Source organism: Macrobrachium nipponense, chromosome 31 (assembly GCF_015104395.2).
Source record: "Macrobrachium nipponense isolate FS-2020 chromosome 31, ASM1510439v2, whole genome shotgun sequence".
Taxonomy (NCBI): Eukaryota; Metazoa; Arthropoda; class Malacostraca; order Decapoda; family Palaemonidae; genus Macrobrachium; species Macrobrachium nipponense.
The window spans coordinates 60,437,290-60,455,841 of NC_061093.1; the positions used below are offsets into that span (position 1 = coordinate 60,437,290).

An 18,552-nucleotide genomic window follows, 5' to 3' on the forward strand; every position below is an offset into this window, starting at 1 on the left:
ACCGCGTTTCTTGCACACACACATCTACTTTCTTTTCTCTCATCAAGTCAGCCAATTCTCTACCTCTCCCAGTCATGGACCCAACATTTAGCTGACATACTCTGAACCCAATGTGAGCTCGCTTCTTTAAAGTATGTACTTTAGTACATACTTTAATTTGGATAAAAGGAAAAAGGAAAAAAGTTATATGTACAGTGATCTCCCACTTTATGCAGGAATAGGTTCCAGACCTTACTGCGGAAATGCAAAAATCCCCTCTAAAAATGCTTATAACTGCTAAATACCCAGTAGCCCTAAAATTAAAGTGCTTATAACTGTCTATTTTAACATTTCATGCTTAATTTGATAGTTCAAACAAAAATATACCTTAAATTATCATATTAAAACAATTTAATATAATTTCAAACAGAAATACACCCCTAAACATCCTAGGTCATCTTAGATTAGTATATTCATTATAGAGTACAATATACATTGCATACATGTGTACAGTAAAAAACTATTTACTATAGACTGCTAGTTCTTGGTAATTGCAGTTTGGGTAGGTATGAATGAAACATTCCACTTGCAGAAAAGCAGTATTTCTGCAATGCTACATTGTTTTCAACTCTGTGGCCTTCATACTTTTTATAAACTTAGTGTATATTAGCACAGGCTTGGACTTTGAGGTAGCTACAATTATTTGTCTTCTGGAGAAATCTGCATCCCCTTAGACTTACTAATGTAAATGACCAAGGCTGCTCAAGTCTCCAGTAACCTACAATGGAAAAAAAATCATAAGCAGCTGGCATCTGCATATGAGTTCTGGTCTTCCTTCAGTAAAATAACTGAGAGTGAATCTATTAAGTAATAAATATATAGATTTAACAGTTTTAACTAGTCTTGATTTTTTGGCAGTTACCATTACTGAAAGAATGGTGTAATATTCCAGAAACCTATGACTACACATAGTCACAATTTAGAATGTAATGATTAGGAATAGTCCACACTATAGGGATCATGAAACGATCAATCTTCGTTACCTTTTTATGAATAATGAGAAAATTCCTGAAATACAGAGCAGCTTGTCACATATAGCAGGCATGCAGTCAATGGTGATGAAATGCACCAGACAGCACTGACACTAAAGCCAATAAGACCTATATATACATACTTTCATTTGGATCCAAGTCCAATAAAAGAAACCTTGATAATTAACTATGCGTATAGTACAGCAGTGCATAAGTTTGTGCTCCATTCAGTTACTTGCAATCTTTTGGGGGCCTTTACATCTTGCTGAAATCAAATAAGTGCTTTGCTTATATAATGCTGTGTAATACGTACAATCAAATACATTGTACTCTGTTCAAAGACTTACCTTATTACTTCTTGCTGACGTATATGGAAACTATGTTGAAGATTTATGCTTTGCTGCGCCAGGGGTGTATCTGATAAGGTAAGTGCTTCAGTTAACAACTCCGCTGCACGCCTATGACAATCCACAGCCTCCTCGAGCCTTCCACCTCTTAAACATGCCTCAGCACGACGCTGTTCCCTATGGGCCTAGTAACAGATAAAGTACATTCATCAAAATACTTCTTTAATACACACTGCATGCCTTTGAAGAACACCCATATATTAACACAACCTGACTAAATTCAAACCAAAGCTTGGCCTTTTCCTAAAATATTGTATACCAAATTTTTAAAGAACAGCACTCGCTGGAATCAATTTGTTCAAGCTAGGCACTGTACAAAATATTGTAGTTTGCCTAACTAATGATAAGGGTGAGTAATGGCAGAATGGGGCATCTGTTATCCTTAGGTATCAGTGACTAAGCAGCAGGGTGGATGAGGTGGGATTATGATAAATGTTATTGGCATGATCAATAAAGTTTTATGCATACTTACCTGGCAGATATATACTTAGCTATAGACTCCGTCGTCCCCGATAGAAATTCGAATTTCGCGGCACACGCTACAGGTAGGTCAGGTGATCTACCGCCCCGCCGCTGGGTGGCCTGCGGGAATAGGAACCATTCCCGTTTTCTAAGACAGATTTTCTCTTCCACCTGTCTCCTGAGGGAGGCTGGGTGGGCCATTAATCGTATATATCTGCCAGGTAAGTATGCATAAAACTTTATTGTATAATGACAATAAAATTTTTATGCATTCAACTTACCTGTCAGATATATACTTGGCACCTTTGGCGGAGGGTAAGAGACAGCTAATTTACTGAATAGACAGGAAACAACATACGTTGTAGGTAATAAATAAATAAAACCTTGGTTCCTATGTGTTTAGACGAAGGGTTGACCACCTCCTAGCTATTGCTAGGAATCTGCTTCGTCTCAAGAGCCTCAGCGAGGATGTGACCTATGGCTAAGAGTTCTTGTATATCTGTCAATGGGGTCTTATCCACTTACTTGACAGAATCTAATGGTTATTTGTCAAAGGGGTCCTATCCACTTACATGACAAAACACCTATGCCTAGTGGCATAATTAAGGAGCACAACACCGATCCCGATCACCCGATCCTCACACGAGGGTTCGTGCTTAACTTGAAAAGAGTTATCCCCAAACTCCTTTCAAACAACCCAAATAATAAAATTCCGTTAAATTAAGATTTAACTCACTAGTTTAAGGATCAGTGTCGACTCCCTATCCCAGCAACTTATCCGTAGACACGTATAACCCAAGAGAGACGTATCTCTCGTAGGTCAACTTGACATCCTTCGTTTAATGGGAGGTCAACCCAGAGTTGCATCTCCCCCGTAAATGACAGCTAATATGTACTTAATGACATATTGTTATGGAAAGAACAAGAATTCATAAAAGCTCGCACTTCATTTGCTTTTAATTCTCAGCTGTTTGAAGGAATCATCAAGATACTCATGAAGTGTTTTGGTGATCACATAGTTTCAAAGAAGACCAGGGCTTTTCTTAGAAATGGATCTCTTCTGGATGAAGCCTAGGGGCTGGAGCCTGCTGGCGCCTTGCGCCTGGCTGGCGCCTCGCGCTTGCCTGGTTGGCTCCTCGCGCCTGGCTGGCGTCTTGGCGCCTGGCTGGCACCTCGCGCCTGGCTGGCGCCTCGCACTTGTCTGGTGCCTCGCGCCTGGCTGGAGCCTCGCCTCTGGAGCCTGGCCGGTTCCTCCCCACTTGCTAAGCTTCGAGCTTGTTAGAGTCTCGAAGATGTCTGTCGATGATCCCCATGCGCAACTCCTCTTATCCTGTCCGATTTGTTCGCCTCTAGCAAATCTAAGCCAGGTTGGAGGCCCACTCTTTCTCCTCACCAGACAATGACATGATTCTTGGGACTGTCTGCCTCTGGCGTTTTTTACGCCTGTTATGGCATTTAGCGCCTAGTTGGCGCTACACTGTCCGAAAGTCCTAAACACACAATAGTTTATCAGGAGACTTTGAGAAGGGTGGAAGACCTTCTTCCACTTTGAGCTCTCGGCCTCTCCGGCAAGGGAGGAGAAGTAGTCAACTACATCCATAATTGATATGAAATCTAACAGTACGAGAGATAAGAGTCTTATTCCGAAAAGGATCCTTCGTGATTACTTCTGTTGCTACCGAGATCTCTTCTTACATGTTGATGAGGTTTCTCGTTGTAGAATCTTCCCTATCCTTGCCCGAAGGAAGAGAAGGAGCCTGGAAGTCGAAGGAGACTCAGAGTAGAAATTGGGCGGACCCCTGATTTCTTAGCTCTTTATATATATCCCTCTTAATACTAACTGGGCAGCATTTTGAGCCCTCATCTCATTCCAAAAACTCTGTAGGCAAAACGTTTCCACCATTTCTTTCTTCTGTAGATGGAAACGTAAGGACCCTGTCTGAACAACGAAACTCTATCTGGAGCGTTGAGTGAGGAACAGAGGGTTTTAGTTCTTTTGCCAGACATATTATGCTGGCAAGAACCCATTGCCGAGTTCCCATAGAATCTGATGCGAGATTCCAATGCACAAAAAAAACCCTTCCCTTTTCTTCTTGGTCGTATAGGACCAAGAGAAACGAGGAATTCCCTCATAAAATTTCTGAAAGAAGTTTTATGAGGAGCAGTTCCATCTTGTCATAACACGGAATCTGAGGACTCCAAACAAAAAGAATTCCATACTCAGTGCATGATATCCTACTCTTATCGTATAGAGGTATCGTATAAGATCCCTAAGATCTTAATTCTCTGCTATATCTAATTCTCCTTGCAGAGACAGAATATAACCTTATATGGCGTTGTTGATAAAAGATATAGACAAAGGTGATTCTTCCCTCTGAAAGGGAAGAAAACACCCCGTATGTGGTACAGAGGTATAGGAAGAGGACAGCTTCCCTATTCCCACCAGCAAGATCTGCAGCAAGTCTATGTCTTTACCATGACCTTGCCTTTTACCTTGAAAAAATCCTCTTACCATGTCTACTTCTGGTCAGTCTCGCACGCAGACCGACTCAGAATGGAGAGGTTTTACTGGATTCTAATAGAACCTCCAGAATCTTTGGGAAATTTCTTACGAAACATGCTGTGAGAAGAACGTTTATGATCTCAGTGAATCCAATATATCTAAGGCCAAAAATGAAGCATAAGTATCATCCTTTCTTCCTTTGACGCCCTTTATCTTAACATCTGTTAAAAGATTTATATTTAGGGGGAAAAGACTAAAGTTTATTCCCCTTTCTTAAAACTAAAGATGGCGTAAATTGCTACATCTCTTGGGTCAAGAATAATGAAGTAATCTATAGGAAGCCTGGTCGTCTTCCACCTTGCGAAGCGATTATGAAGAAGACTTCTCTCAGGTTTTTTACAACTCTCTCCAATAGATGCTAGACATAATTTCACAATTATTATCGTCTATCGAGACGTTTCTCACGGACGTGCAACATATTGTAGTGAATCTCTTAAGAATCGTTACGTTCCGTGTCTGATTTCCGAACAGGTTCTCTTTTGTCAACGCGAACCCGGGCGAAAAAAGAGATTCTTGATTCTCTTTGTGATATGAGAGAGCTGTGGCATTGGCCTAAATGCTTAAAATAAATAATTTCATAGTTCCTTGGGATCGAACCCATTTCGATTAGAAGGGGAACGAAATCAGGAACGAAACTTGCCGTTACTATGCCTCTGTCGAAGAGGCTAGTGAACTCTTTCTAAGGTTAATAACTCGCTAGAAAACGAGAAATTATCTTGGATGGCGCTTCTAGCGCCAATTGCGCCAGGCTAGAAGCGCAATTGCGCCAGGCTGGCGCTTCTGGCTCATTGCGCCAGGGTGGCTTCTGGCGCATTGAGCCTTCTATGTTTATTCCGTTCTCAGTAGGAAAAACTTTTATGGACAATATATAGTCCATTCGGAAACAATTTCTGTCACGAAGAGAATGATTCCCCCCCAAAGACTTATCAACTTATCCTGAGCAATCTTCGTTCTTTAAATACGATTATGCTTTCTAAACATGCTTCTCGAAAGCCTGAGATCAGGGAAACAACTTCTGCCACAAAGAAAATGATTCCCAACAGACTTATCGAACTTATCCTGAGCAATCTTCGTTCTTTAATACGATTATGCTTTCTACATATGCTTCCCGAAAGCCTGAGATAACTCCTGCCATAAAGAATCCTCTATAATTCTCTTACATTGCGGTAAACAGAATTAAACTAGGAACACTTTTGTAAGGATACTAGGAATTCAGTAGTCAACCATAGAGTCAACTTCGGTATGTATATGACATGATCATACCGTAGTCTTAAGGTGAATTCTCTACTACATTCTTTCCTCGCCGAGGCCGAGAGAGAATGTAAAATCTCCTAACTTCGTTCTTTTCGTCAATAAAACGAATTGGTACTAGACGAAGGAGATCCTAATGAGAAATAAGGATCGAAGAGAATCATTTCAAGCTTCCTATCCATGGACATAATGCTGTAATCTATGCTTTTATTACTTGAAAAAGCCTCTAATCAAATAATGCGAGCTCATACAAGTCTTGTCCAATTCCAAACAATTGCAAAGTTCTCATTCTGAAAATCGGTTTGCTGCATATATACGAAAGAGGATGACTTATAATCCTCTTAAAAGTAACGAACTAGGAGAAGGAGGGGTGGCAGAACTCAAGAGACTCTCCGAATTCTTGCAATAAAAGGGTTGCTAAGGTCTTGTAAGCTGAAAGACCTGCACCCTCATTGACTTCCTAGTCTGATATCTTCCATCTCTTGTCCCATAATGTTGGGAAAAGAGTGAGTTACCCGAGGAGAGCGCCTCTCTTCATAAGGTAAAGGGTTTAAAGTAGAACCAGCTTCATCCTGACAAGGGTTACGTTCGCCTGTGCGACATCTTGAGTACCTGGCAGATGAAGGCTGATCCTACTAAAAAAAAAAAAAAAAAAAAAAACTTCTCTCCAAATCAAACCAATGTGATAGAGACGAAGTCGCTTATGCGACCACTAGTCTCTCTTTCACGAGAAGTATGTTCTTGGGTTCTCTTCCAGAGAAACTTCCCACAGATTCAAACACATCCTGACACGGGCGACAGCCGCCTGTGCAACATTTTGCGCCCCCGTCAGGAAAAACTGATCCCGTGACAAATCTCAAGAGGATACCCTGTTCAATTTCCATCTTCCAACACAAAGAAGCTGGAAATCCTGGATGCTGTAAGAATTTTATAATTCGAACGTATTTCCTCATTGGAGCTCGTCTTCTAAACTTCTTCCCATTCGAGAAGATCAGAAGGAGATTAATCCCTTTCATAGGTTATTGTTCCTTAGACCTCACTTACTGTAAAGGCGAAGGAATTCTATCATTGAGAGACTGTGACGTCACCGCTCTATCCTGTGGCACCACCTATGCCACGTACTGACCAGACCCCACGTTACTGAACTTCGTTGATCGGAAGAGAAGCGGTATTCAACGTGGTATGGCCTTTGGCTATGTGCCTTCCCCATGGCATTCCTTCATGCGCTTTTGTGAGGATCTTTCATCATGGTAGACGTCTAAGCAGGCACCTGGCACTTGACTTGCACCTGGTGCCTAGATGAAGCTATACTTTAGTAATGATACTATAACCATCCAATTTTCCTCTTTCTTTATTCATAACATAAACGAGATTATCTTGTATATTCATAAGAATCTTCGTTGATGAATCTTCCTTCTCCTCATCCGCCGAGGGTAAGGAGGTTTAACCATAAGGGGGAAACACTGTTTAGGATGCCTTTCCAATGGCTATCCCTGGCAGTCTGGGACGTTCTACAGACACTGCCGAGGGACGCCTGATCAGTGGGATTCTCCATAACCTCCGTAAGGCTTTCGACATTCCTTCTCCTCTGGGCCTGTGAGCTTGGAAGAGGTCTAGGCCTGGGAGCGAGATGAAGCCGATCAGACGCACCCTCCATTGCAATGGGGAAACACTAATTCACTTCTTACCTTCTAATAGCTCGCTTTTGGAGCTATATTCCTTTATCTTCAAATTGCAATATGAATTTGTAGTTCTGTAAAGTAAGAAGTGATGAGGATACAACACTACTAGTACTGTTAATGCTCTAACTGCTCGTTAGTACGAGAGCTATAAAACTTCTTCTAAAGGAAGCGTAACTAGTTCTATGTTTTTCTGACTTCCTCGATAAGGAAGTTAGCCTCAATCAATTTTAACTTTTATTACCCATTAATGAATAAATATTAATATTTCCCTTCTTGCAAACTATGTAAGTGTCTACCGAAAACTTCGGTAGTTACACGTAATGTATTCTTCGAAATTTTCGAAGCCAAATTCGTTAAAACAGTTAATAAACGTATGCCGAACCAAAGACCCAGTACTTCCCTGCAAAAGATAGCCCAGAAGATCGATGGCGATGAAACACGAAAATCCAAATCAGGAGGAACTGCAAACGTATGTTTACATTCCAAACGATAGAGAAAATCTGTCTTAGAAAACGGGAATGGTTCCTATTTCCCGCCACCAAGCGGGCAGGGACAGGGCGGTAGATCACCTGACCTACCTGTAGCGTGTGCCGCGAAATTCGAATTTCTATCGGGGACGACGGAGTCTATAGCTAAGTATATATCTGACAGGTAAGTTGAATGCATAAAAAGACTAAGTTTGTATATCTATGAAAATTACATACAGTAGAACCCTGGACCTTTACACTAATCCATTCCAGAAAAAGCATCAAGGTGTGATTCAGTAGAGATCTGAATCAATTTTTTCCATAAGAAATACTAACTGAAAATGGATTAATCCATTCTTTTCATATCAATTTCATGACTAAATGCACTTTTTATTAAAATATTCAGGTATAAACACTTTTAGAAGGTTTTTCTTGCGTTTGGACTAACAAAGTAGGCAGTTCTAAGCATTTTAGAGGGGTATTAAGTATATTTGCAGATTTTGGTTATCTGCCCGGGGGGGTATGGTACGTATTCCACGCGAATACAGAGGTCCACTGTATAGGTACTGTATAAAAAACTTGGCATACGTCCAATGTGGCTGTATTGCCGATGGTTGACCGAGAGACATTGGCTGGGCTAGGTATAGTATGTACTGTATCAAGCCTAATTGTTACAGTAAATTAATAAAATATTAAAACTAAGGCAGTAAATCAGTCACACAAATGACTCTTTCATACTTTTCAATAATCTCCTCCTTAAGTTCAGTTGTGGTTCTTACAATTTCCCTCTTCTGCTTGTCTGCAATGGCTGTCTTCGGACCCAAGATTGAATCGAAATACAGTACAGAAAGCCACAAAAACTAAGGAAATACTATTCCTGTGTAGTGTGTACTTGCTCAAAACAATATCAGCAGAGTGAGCTGGCTTTAAACAATGCCAACTAGCACACGACGGACTGGAAAACTTGTTTACAAAAATCATATGGTTCATCAGGTCTGATTCTGGTTTATTGTTTGAGATTTGATGCAAATTTACTAGAAATTTTGTGTTGACATACAATTATGTTGAGTTCTATTACAGTCGAGGCCGGGGGTTCTACTGTATTACAAGTTGAATCTCTTATGTTCTGTAGCCTCCTTTTCGATCTGGCGTAACTTATGGATGAGAGTGATAGAGCCCTGAGCAAGATGTGTTTGAGATCTCACTCAGAAGATGATATTGTTATGATACAATAAAGTTTTATACATACTTACCTGGCAGATATATACATAGCTATCACTCCGTCGTCCCCCCGACAGAAATTCGAATTTCGCGGCACACGCGGCAGGTAGGTCAGGTGATCTACCCCCCGCCGCTGGGTGGCGGGAATAGGCAACCATACCCGTTTTCTAATTCATATTTTTTCTTCCAGCTGTCTCCTGAGGGGAGGCTGGGTGGGCCATTTAATTGTATATATCTGCCAGGTAAGTATGTATAAAAAACTTTATTGTATCATAACAATATCATTTTTATACATTCAACTTACCCGTCAGATATATACATAGCTGATTCACACCATTGGTGGAGGGTAAAAGACAGCTATTACTGAATATACAGGTAAACAACATACGTTGTAGGTAATAAATAAATAAAACCTGGTTCCTATGTGTTTAGACGAAGGGTCGACTTCCTAGCTATTGCTAGTAGTCTGCTTCGTCTCAAGAGCCTCAGCGAGGATGTGACCTATGGCTAAGAGTTCTTGTAGATCTGTCAATGGGGTCTTATCCACTTACTTGACAGAATCTAGTGGTCATTTGTCAATGGGGTCTTATCCACTTACATGACAATACACCAATGCCTATTGGCATAATTTAAGGAGCACAACACCGATCCCGATCACCTGATCCTAACACGGAGGGTTTTTGTGCTTAATTTGAAAGAGCTATCCCAAACCTCATTTCAAATAACCCCAGAAAATAATACACTTATGTTAAAAAAAAAAAAAAAAAAAAAAAAAAAAAAAAAAAAAAAAAAATACAAATACAAAAAATAAAAAAAAATTTTCAATTCACTAGTTAAGGATCAGTGTCTTCTCCCTGTCCCAGCAACGCATCCGTGGACACGTATAACAAAGAGAGAAGGATCTCTCATAGGCCCACTTGATCTCCTTCGTGCAAAGAAAAGTCAACACAGAGTTGCATCTCCCGTTATTACAGCTAATATGTCTCTCATGACATATTGTTATGGAAAGAACGAGAATTGTTAAAAGCCCGCACTTCAAGCGCTTTTAATTCTTAGCTGTTTGAAGGAATCATCAAGTTACTCAAGAAGTGCTTTAGAGATTCTACTGTTCCAAAGAAGACCAGGGCTTTCTTTGAAATAGATCTCTTCTGGATGAAGCCCAGAGCCTGGCTTGCGCCTGGCTGGCGCTTCGCGCCTGCCTGGTGCCTCGCGCCAGTCTGGCGCCTCGCGCCTGGCTGGCGCCTCACTCGCGCCTGGCTGGCGCCTCGCACCTGGCTGGCGCTTCGCTTGCCTGGCGCCTCGCGTCTGGCTGGCTCCTCGCGCCTGGCTGACTTCTCCCCACTTGCTGGAGATTCGAGCTTGTTAAGAGTCTCGATGAAAACTGGCGATGTCCACCTCGGACACTCTATTTGCCTGATTTATTCGCCTCTAGCGCATCTGCGCCAGATTGGAGGCCTACTCCTTCTCCTCATCAGACAATGACAGTGTTTATTTGGACTGTCTTGCTTTGGCGTCTTTACGCCTGTTTGGCATTTGGCGCCTGATTGGCGCTACATTGTCCGAAAGTCTGAACATCCACAATCGTTATCAGGAGAATGGAAAAGGGTGTAAGAAATTCTTTCACTTTGAGCTTATGGCCTCCGTAACAGGGAGGTAATTTTAGTCAGCTACATCAGTAGACGATAGGAAATCTAATAGTCCGAGAGACCAGTCTTCCTCCGAGGAGGATCATACTTGATACTTCCGTTGCTAACGAGCACTCTTCCTACATGTTGATGAGTTCTCTTGTTGCAAAATCTTCCCTATCCTTGCACGAAGGCAAGGAAAGAGCCTGGAAGTCTAAGGATATTCTGAGCTGAAATTGGGAGGATTCCTGATTTCTAGCACTTTAAATATCTCTTCGAACCTTCTGGGAAGTGGTTTTTTAAGCCCTCATCATATTCCAAAGACTCTGTCAGCAAACGTTTAAACCTTATCTTCTTTTGTAGATGAGAACGTAAATACATTGCCTGGACAACGAATCCTTTATCTGAAAGCGTTGATCCAGGAATAAAAGGTTTTAGTTCTTTCGCCAAACATACCATGCTGGCAGGAACCCATTGCCTAGTCTTTCTAGAATTTGATTCCAGATTCCAAGCCCAAAATTTCACTCGTCCTTTTGGTCGTTTAGTACCAAGAGAAACATTGATGAGGAGCAGTTCCATCTTGTCAGAACACGGAATCTGAGGCCCAAATAGGATCCCATTGTAATTATAAGATCTCCTAGTCTTGTCGTATAGAGGTATTGTATAAGATCCCGAAGATCTTAATGCTCTGCTAACTCCAATTCCCTTTATAGAGACAGAGTATAGCCTTTTACTGCGTTCTTTGATAGCAGAAATATACAAAGGTGATTCTTCCCTCTGAAAGGGAAGAAAAAACCGCTATGTGGTTCACAGAGGTATCGGAAGAGGACAGTTTCCTCATTCCCTCTAGCACGATCTGCAGTAATCAAATATCTTATTCATGACTACTGTCATTTACCTTGAAACATCCTCTCATTCATGTCCACTTCTGGTCAGTCTGCACGCAGACAGACTCAGAGTGGAGAGGTTGTTAAGGTCCATTTAAAATAGATGCTGAAAGAATATTCAGACTGTCTTGGAAAAGACTTCCAAAACTTGCTGTGAGAAGAACGTGACCTCTGTGAATCCAACCTCTCTAAGTCTAAAATGAGGCATAACGTATTATCCTCTCTTTCTTTGACGCCCTTTGTCTTACATTCTGTAAAGAGTTTATATTTTAGGGGAAAAAGACTAAATTTTATTCCCCTTTCTATAAAATAAAGATGGTGTAGATTGCTACCTCTCTCTTATATTCTTTCTTCCCGTCCTCGTGCCTGGGCAACGAGAGAATGGAAAATTCTATCATCGTTATTCAGCAAAACAACAAATTATTATTATCCTATTCTCCTAATAAATGATCCAGGATCGAGGAGAATCATTCAAGATTCCTATCCTAGGACATCAGGCCGTAATGTACGGTTCAAATACTTGAAAAAAGCCTCTCACCCAATACTGAGAACTCTTACGAGTCTTTTCCAGTACCAAAACATTACAAGGTCTCCCTTGTTATATGTTTACATAGGAGTAGGATAATATAACATCCTGTTAATAACAATGAAAGAGGAGAAAGAGGAGCTGCATGGTTCAAGGGACTAGCCGAAACGTGCAATAAAAATGATATTGTTAAGATACAATAAAGTTTGTTCATACTTACCTGGCAGATATATATATAGCTGTATTCTCTGAAGTCCGACAGAATTTCTAAAACTTACGACACACGTAGTGGGAGTAGGGTGGTTAGTACCCATTCCCGCCGCTGGGAGGCGGGTATCAGGAACCATTCCCATTTTCTATCAGATTTCTATCTCCACTGTCTCCTGAGGGGAGGTGGGTGGGTACTTAAAATATATATATCTGCCAGGTAAGTATGAACAAACTTTATTGTATCTTAACAATATCATTTTGTTCATGAAACTTACCTGTCAGATATATATATAGCTGAATCCACCTTTGGCGGTGGGAGAGACAGAAAAGGATTTAGGAAACATATATATGTAGATGATTGACATCTTGGTTCCTTACCTGTTAGCATAGCTGACTTCGTGATTACTGTCACCCAAGCCTGCATCTGCTTCACTAGAGTTACCAACAAGGTAGAGACCTGTGTAGTTGGTGCGCTCTAGATGATCTGCCAACGGGGACGAGACCACAATGTGACTAGACCATGACCATACTCAAGAGGACAACGAGGCAAAACCACCACCTAAGTTAGCCTAATCAAATACTCCCATATACCAAAGGCTAAAAGAAGGGAAGACCGCATCGGCGGCCGACCCTACAACCATACAAACATTACGAACATTAAAAACTCACCTACCCTTTTCTATGGGAAAGGATGAGTGCTACCTCCTGCCCCCAAGATAGTGTCTGCGGCGACGTATGGTCCAAGAGAGTAACAGTTCTCATATGTCGTTCTGACCTCCCGTAAATAGTGCGAGGCGAACACCGAGTTACTTCTCCAAAAAGTGGCACTTAAAATATCTTTGAGAGCCATATTTTTCTGAAAGGCTATAGAAGTCGAAATAGCCCTTACTTCATGAGCGTTAACTTTTAAAAGCTTAAAAGTCACTATCTTGACAATAAGCGTGCGCCTCCTTAATGGTGTTCCTCAAAAAGAATGCCAGTGCATTCTTAGACATGGGCATATTAGGCCTCTTAACCTAACACCATAAGTTCTCCGCAGAACCTCTACACTCCTTTGTCCTACGAAGATATTCTTAAGAGCCCTAACAGGACACAGGACTCTTTCTGGCTCTTGACCAATGATTTCTGCCATACCTTTTATTTCGAACGTCCTAGGCCAAGGGTTGGAAGGGTTCTCATTCTTAGCCAGGAATGACATACTCAAAGAGCAGATTGCATTATGCCCTTTGAAGCCGACGTGTTTACTAATCGCCTGTATCTCGCTAACCCTCTTCGCCGTCGCCAGAGCAGTTAGGAATACAGTCTTCTTCGTCAAATCTCGCAAAGAGGCAGAGTAAATAAATGGTTCGAAGCGGCTTGACGTTAAAAACTTGAGAACCACGTCCAAATTCCACGAAGGCAACTTAGCCATCGGTACCTTGGTGGTCTCAAAAGATTTCAGTAGATCATGAAGGTCTTTATTATTAGCAAGGTCAAGACCTCTATGCCGAAAAACTACAGACAAGACACTTCTGTAGCCTTTATGGTCGACACTGCGAGCTTTAAATCTCGTCTGAGATAAAGAAGGAAGTCAGCGATCTGGCTCACAGAGGTAGTGGTAGAGGAAACTCCTTTCTTCCTACACCAGCTCCTAAAAGCTGCCCACTTCGACTGGTAAACCGCGATTGACGAAGGTCTTCTTGCGGTGGCGATAGCTTTAGCCACAGGTTTCGAAAAACCTCTCGCTCTGGCCAACTTCTGGATAGTCTGAACGCAGTCAGACTCAGAGCGGAGAGGTTTTTGTGGTACCTCTCGAAGTGGGGCTGTTTGAGTAGATCTCTCCTTAACGGAAGAGATCTCGGAAAATCCACCAGGTAGGACATCACCTCTGTGAACCAGATCGCTGCAGGCCAAAAGGGGGCGATTAACGTCAACCTCGTCCCCTCCGAGGCTGTGAACTTCCTCATCACTTCCCCCAGAATCTTGAAGGGGGGAAATGCGTAGAGGTCTAGGCCCGTCCCAATCCATAACAGGGCGTCTACTGCTACTGCCCCCGGATCGAGAACTGGGGAGCAGTAAAGAGGAAGTCTCGTCGTCCTTGCGGTTGCAAAAACGTCCACCAAGGGGCGTCCCCAAAGACTCCACAGCTCCTGGCATACGTCCTGATTGAGGGTCCACTCTGTCGGCAGCAACTGACCTTGTCGACTGAGGAGATCCGCCCGGACGTTCTCGACTCCGGCAATGAACCTTGTCAAGATCGTGATCTCTCTTGCCTTCGCCCAAATCAGAATTTCCTTCGCTAGAGCGAACAGGGAGCGAGAGTGAGTCCTCCTTGTTTCTTCAAGTATGCCAGGGCTGTGGTATTGTCCGAGTTGACTTGAACCACTCGACGGGAGACTTTGTCCTGAAAGAACTGGAGCGCTAATTGAACCGCTGCCAGCTCCTTGAAGTTGATGTGCCAGGCTACCTGTTCCCCTCTCCAGGTGCCTGACACTTCCTCCCCCCCTAGTGTTGCTCCCCACCCCGTGGATGACGCGTCGGAGAACAACACTAGGTCGGGGTTCCAAAGCTTGAGGGATATGCCCTCTGAGAGCTTTAACGGATCGAGCCACCATCTTAGATGGCTCTTCACCTCTTCTGAGATGGTTAGGATCATATCGAAGTTGTCCTTCTCTGTCCAATTGTCGACAGGAAGAACTGAAGAGGTCGGAGATGTAGCCTCCCCAGGGAAACAAACTTCTCCAGCGAGGAAATGGTCCCCAGCAGACTCATCCATTCCCTCACCGAGCATATGAATCTTTCCCTAGAAAGGCTGACACTTTCTCTATGCCTTGTTGCTGACGTTCCTGGGACGGAAAAGCCCGAAAAGCCACTGAATCCATCTGAATCCCCAGATACACGATGGACTGTGTGGGGTCAGATGTGACTTTCGAAGTTCACCAGAAGTCCCAGGGACGCAGCTAAAGACAGAGTCGTTTTCAGGTCCTTCAGGCACCGGGTCTGCGAAGAAGCTCGTATGAGCCAGTCGTCCAGGTAGAGCGAGATCCTGATGTTGGAAAGATGGAGCCACCTCGCCACATTCTTCATTAAGATGATGAACCACGAATGGGGCCGTACTCAGACCGAAACAAAGGGCCCTGAACTGAAACACCTTTCCTTTCAGGACGAACCGAAGGTACTTCATAGACTGGGGGTGTATCGGGACGTGAAAGTATGCGTCCTGAAGATCGAGTGATACCATCCAATCCCCCGGTCTTAAGGCCCCCAGAACTGACTGAGGTGTCTCCATCTTGAACTTTTGCTTTTCTATATAGAGGTTCAGACGACTTACGTCCAAGATTGGCCGCCACCCTCCCGAGTGTTTCGGAACAAGAAACAATCTGTTGTAAAATCCTGGCGTAGCCAGGTCTAAGACCTGTTCCACTGCTCGTTTTCTCGTAGCATCTGCTCGAGCAGATCGAAAGAATCCTTTGCTTTTTCTTGAGGATACGACGGGGACAAGTCCCTGGGAGAAGTCAGAGGGGGAGGCTTTACGAACGGAATCTTGTACCCCTTCTCTATGATGTTGAGAGACCAGGTGTCTGCCTCTCTTTCTCTCCAGGCTCCTCCAAACAACTGAAGCCTGGCTCCTACCGGTGACTGAAGGCACGCATTCTCACTTCTTGCCCCTGGACTTAGCCGGGGCTCTACCTCTAGGAAGACCTCTTCCTCGGGATACAGATCTAGCTGAAGATCCTCCACGAAAGGGCTTCTGCTTCTTAAAGACTGAACTCCTGAAGACGTGGAAGGGACAGCAGGACGTCTCGACGACTGCGTCAAAAGGTCTTGTGTAGCTTTCTCCTGCAGACTTACTGCCAGATCCTTCACCAAAGCCTGGGGGAAGAGATGACTCGAGAACGGCGCATACAAAAGTTCTGTCTTCTGTGCGGGAGAGACAGACTTAGCCGCAAAATTACAATACAGCGATCTCTTCTTCAACACGCCTGCTGAAAAATGAGATGCTAATTCCTCAGAGCCATCCCTGACAGCCTTGTCCATGCATGACAAAACACTGGACAGCTCCCCCAAGCTGATCGAATCTGGCTTACGCGACTGGTTGTCTAGTACTCCGAGACACCAGTCTAAGAAGTTAAATACTTCTAAGGATCTAAACAGACCCTTCAACAGATGATCCATCTCTGACGTAGTCCACGACACCTTCGCTGAGGCTAACAGAGCTCTTCTTGAAGCATCTACAACGCTGGCGAAATCTCCCTGTGCTGACGTCGGAACCTTCAAACCTAACTCCTCACCGGTTTCATACCACATCCCTGCCTTACCGCTAAGCCTAGACGGAGGCAGGGCGAAAGTGGTGCTTCCTTTAGCTTTCCTAGTCTCCATCCAAGTGTTAACTTTCCGGAAAGCCCTCTTGGTAGATAAAGACGTTTTCATCTTAACAAACCCTGGTGTCTTCTTAGCTTTCGACGACGAAAACTGCGATGGAGGAGAAGGAGGAGCAGCAGGAAGGAAGGTATCTCCAAAAGAATCACGGAGCAGCCGAGCCAAAACTTGATAGTCTGAAGAAGACGACGTCGAGGGTTGTTCTTCATCAACCTCCTCCGAAGAACAGCTCAATTCCCCTTCTTCCTTACCCGAGTTAAACTCCGAAGAAAGAGGTAGAAGACCTATCTCTCCAAGTCTCCTATCAGACCGATGACGAGAAGAAGAGGGTAACGTATCCTTAACAGAATCGTTAGCCGATACAGGAACAGCAATCACAACTTGAGTAGAACGCGAAGTAGAAGGAAGACGTGTAGCGTCATCTAAAGACTCGGGAATAACGTCCGATCGAGAGCGAACTTCCGTACTCGCGTCCAAGACGCTCTTACAACGATGTCTATTAGCGTCCATCGGAGCGTCTAACCTAGCGTCCCTCCGAGCGTCCAACGAAGCGTCCAAATCAGCGTCCAAGTGAGCGTCCAAAGAAGCGATGAGCGGAGCGTCCCTCCTAGCGTCCCTCGAAGCGTCTCTACGATCGTCCCGCGAAGAGACAGGAATTGACACTTGACGAGCGTCCCGATGAACGTCAACACAAGCATGACGAAGCGGAGCGGTGCGTACCAAATTCCGTCCGTCAGAAACTAAAGCATCTTCCTCAGAAACGTCGATGTCGGAACGCCGAGCGTCCTCACGTCGAGAAGAGAGGGCAGAATGAAGAAACCTCTCTCTCTCCTGACGTTTACTTCCACCTCTAGACAAACGCTGGGGAGAACAAAGTCTAGACGACGAAATACCATGAAACGGGGACGAAAGACGAGCAGGCGGAGAAGACTGTCTTGATCTCTTGATCGGAAGTCTATCGTCCTTCTTACGGCCAGAAACCGTTTCCTTCTGCTTAAGTAAAGCATCCAGTTGTCGCTGCATAGCAAGGATTACCTCCGTCTGCGAAGGATCTATACGAGGAGAAGAGCCATGCCTGCGAGAAGGTGAGGGGCGAGGGGACGCCTTCTTCCTTCTCCCAGGAACAGCCTTAGCTCTAGAGCGACTGGGGCGCTCAAAGACGTCATCATCGGAAGACGACCTAGCCTTCTTCTGGGGCGGAAAGGACACGCTTTCCGGAGAAGAATGCCAATCCGACAAAGCATGACGTGAAGCGTCCTGATCTTGAAACGTCCTCTTCAACGGTCGCGAATCCGAACGAGATTCCCACCCCTTGCGCGGGGAGGACGCGTCGGAAGACGAGAAACAATCCTTTAGGACACGTGCTCGAGCACGCTCCTTAGCAGCCTGGGAAGCGTCAACAGATATGCTGAAGGGACGTCAGATCGGTGGGGGATCCCCGTAACCCTCCTTCGGCCTTCGACATGCCCTCTCCCTGAGTCCTGGGAGTCCGGACAGAGGTCCCAGCCTAGAGGCGCTATAGGGCCGATCTGACGCCCCCTCCACTTCACTGGGGGAACTATCACTACACTTAGCACTTTCCCTGTTTTCAAGGGCTAGAACCTTAGATCCAGAGTTTTTCAAAGAATCTAAAATAAGCGAAAGGGCATTACCCTCCGCAGACACCACTTGAGGGCCCGAAGGCAACACTACGGGGTTAGGAGTCACAAAATCTAAAGAAGGGTTAGAAGGGGTTACATTATTACCCTGTCTACTACCCGATTTACTCCTGGAGGAAGACCTCCTGATCCTATCACGCTCTAATTTATTTACATAGGATTCATAAGTCTTCCATTGAGCATCATTCAAACTTTCACACTCCGTGCAGCGAAATCATACCTAC

The 18,552-nt window shown here is 43.9% G+C and overlaps 1 protein-coding gene across 2 annotated transcripts in view; it reads right to left on the reverse strand.

Annotated features, from left to right (window-relative positions):
* Positions 1-18,552, reverse strand: part of LOC135207034 (nuclear receptor-binding factor 2-like) — a 38,536-nt gene that overhangs the window by 12,923 nt on the left and 7,061 nt on the right. For both annotated transcript variants that reach the window (XR_010312867.1, XM_064238663.1), the window contains exon 2: positions 1,358-1,542. Coding sequence is in view for 1 of the 2 variants with exons in the window: in XM_064238663.1 (XP_064094733.1) it covers positions 1,358-1,542 (185 nt within the window). In the remaining variant the exon portion in view is untranslated. The remainder of the gene's footprint in view (positions 1-1,357; positions 1,543-18,552) is intronic.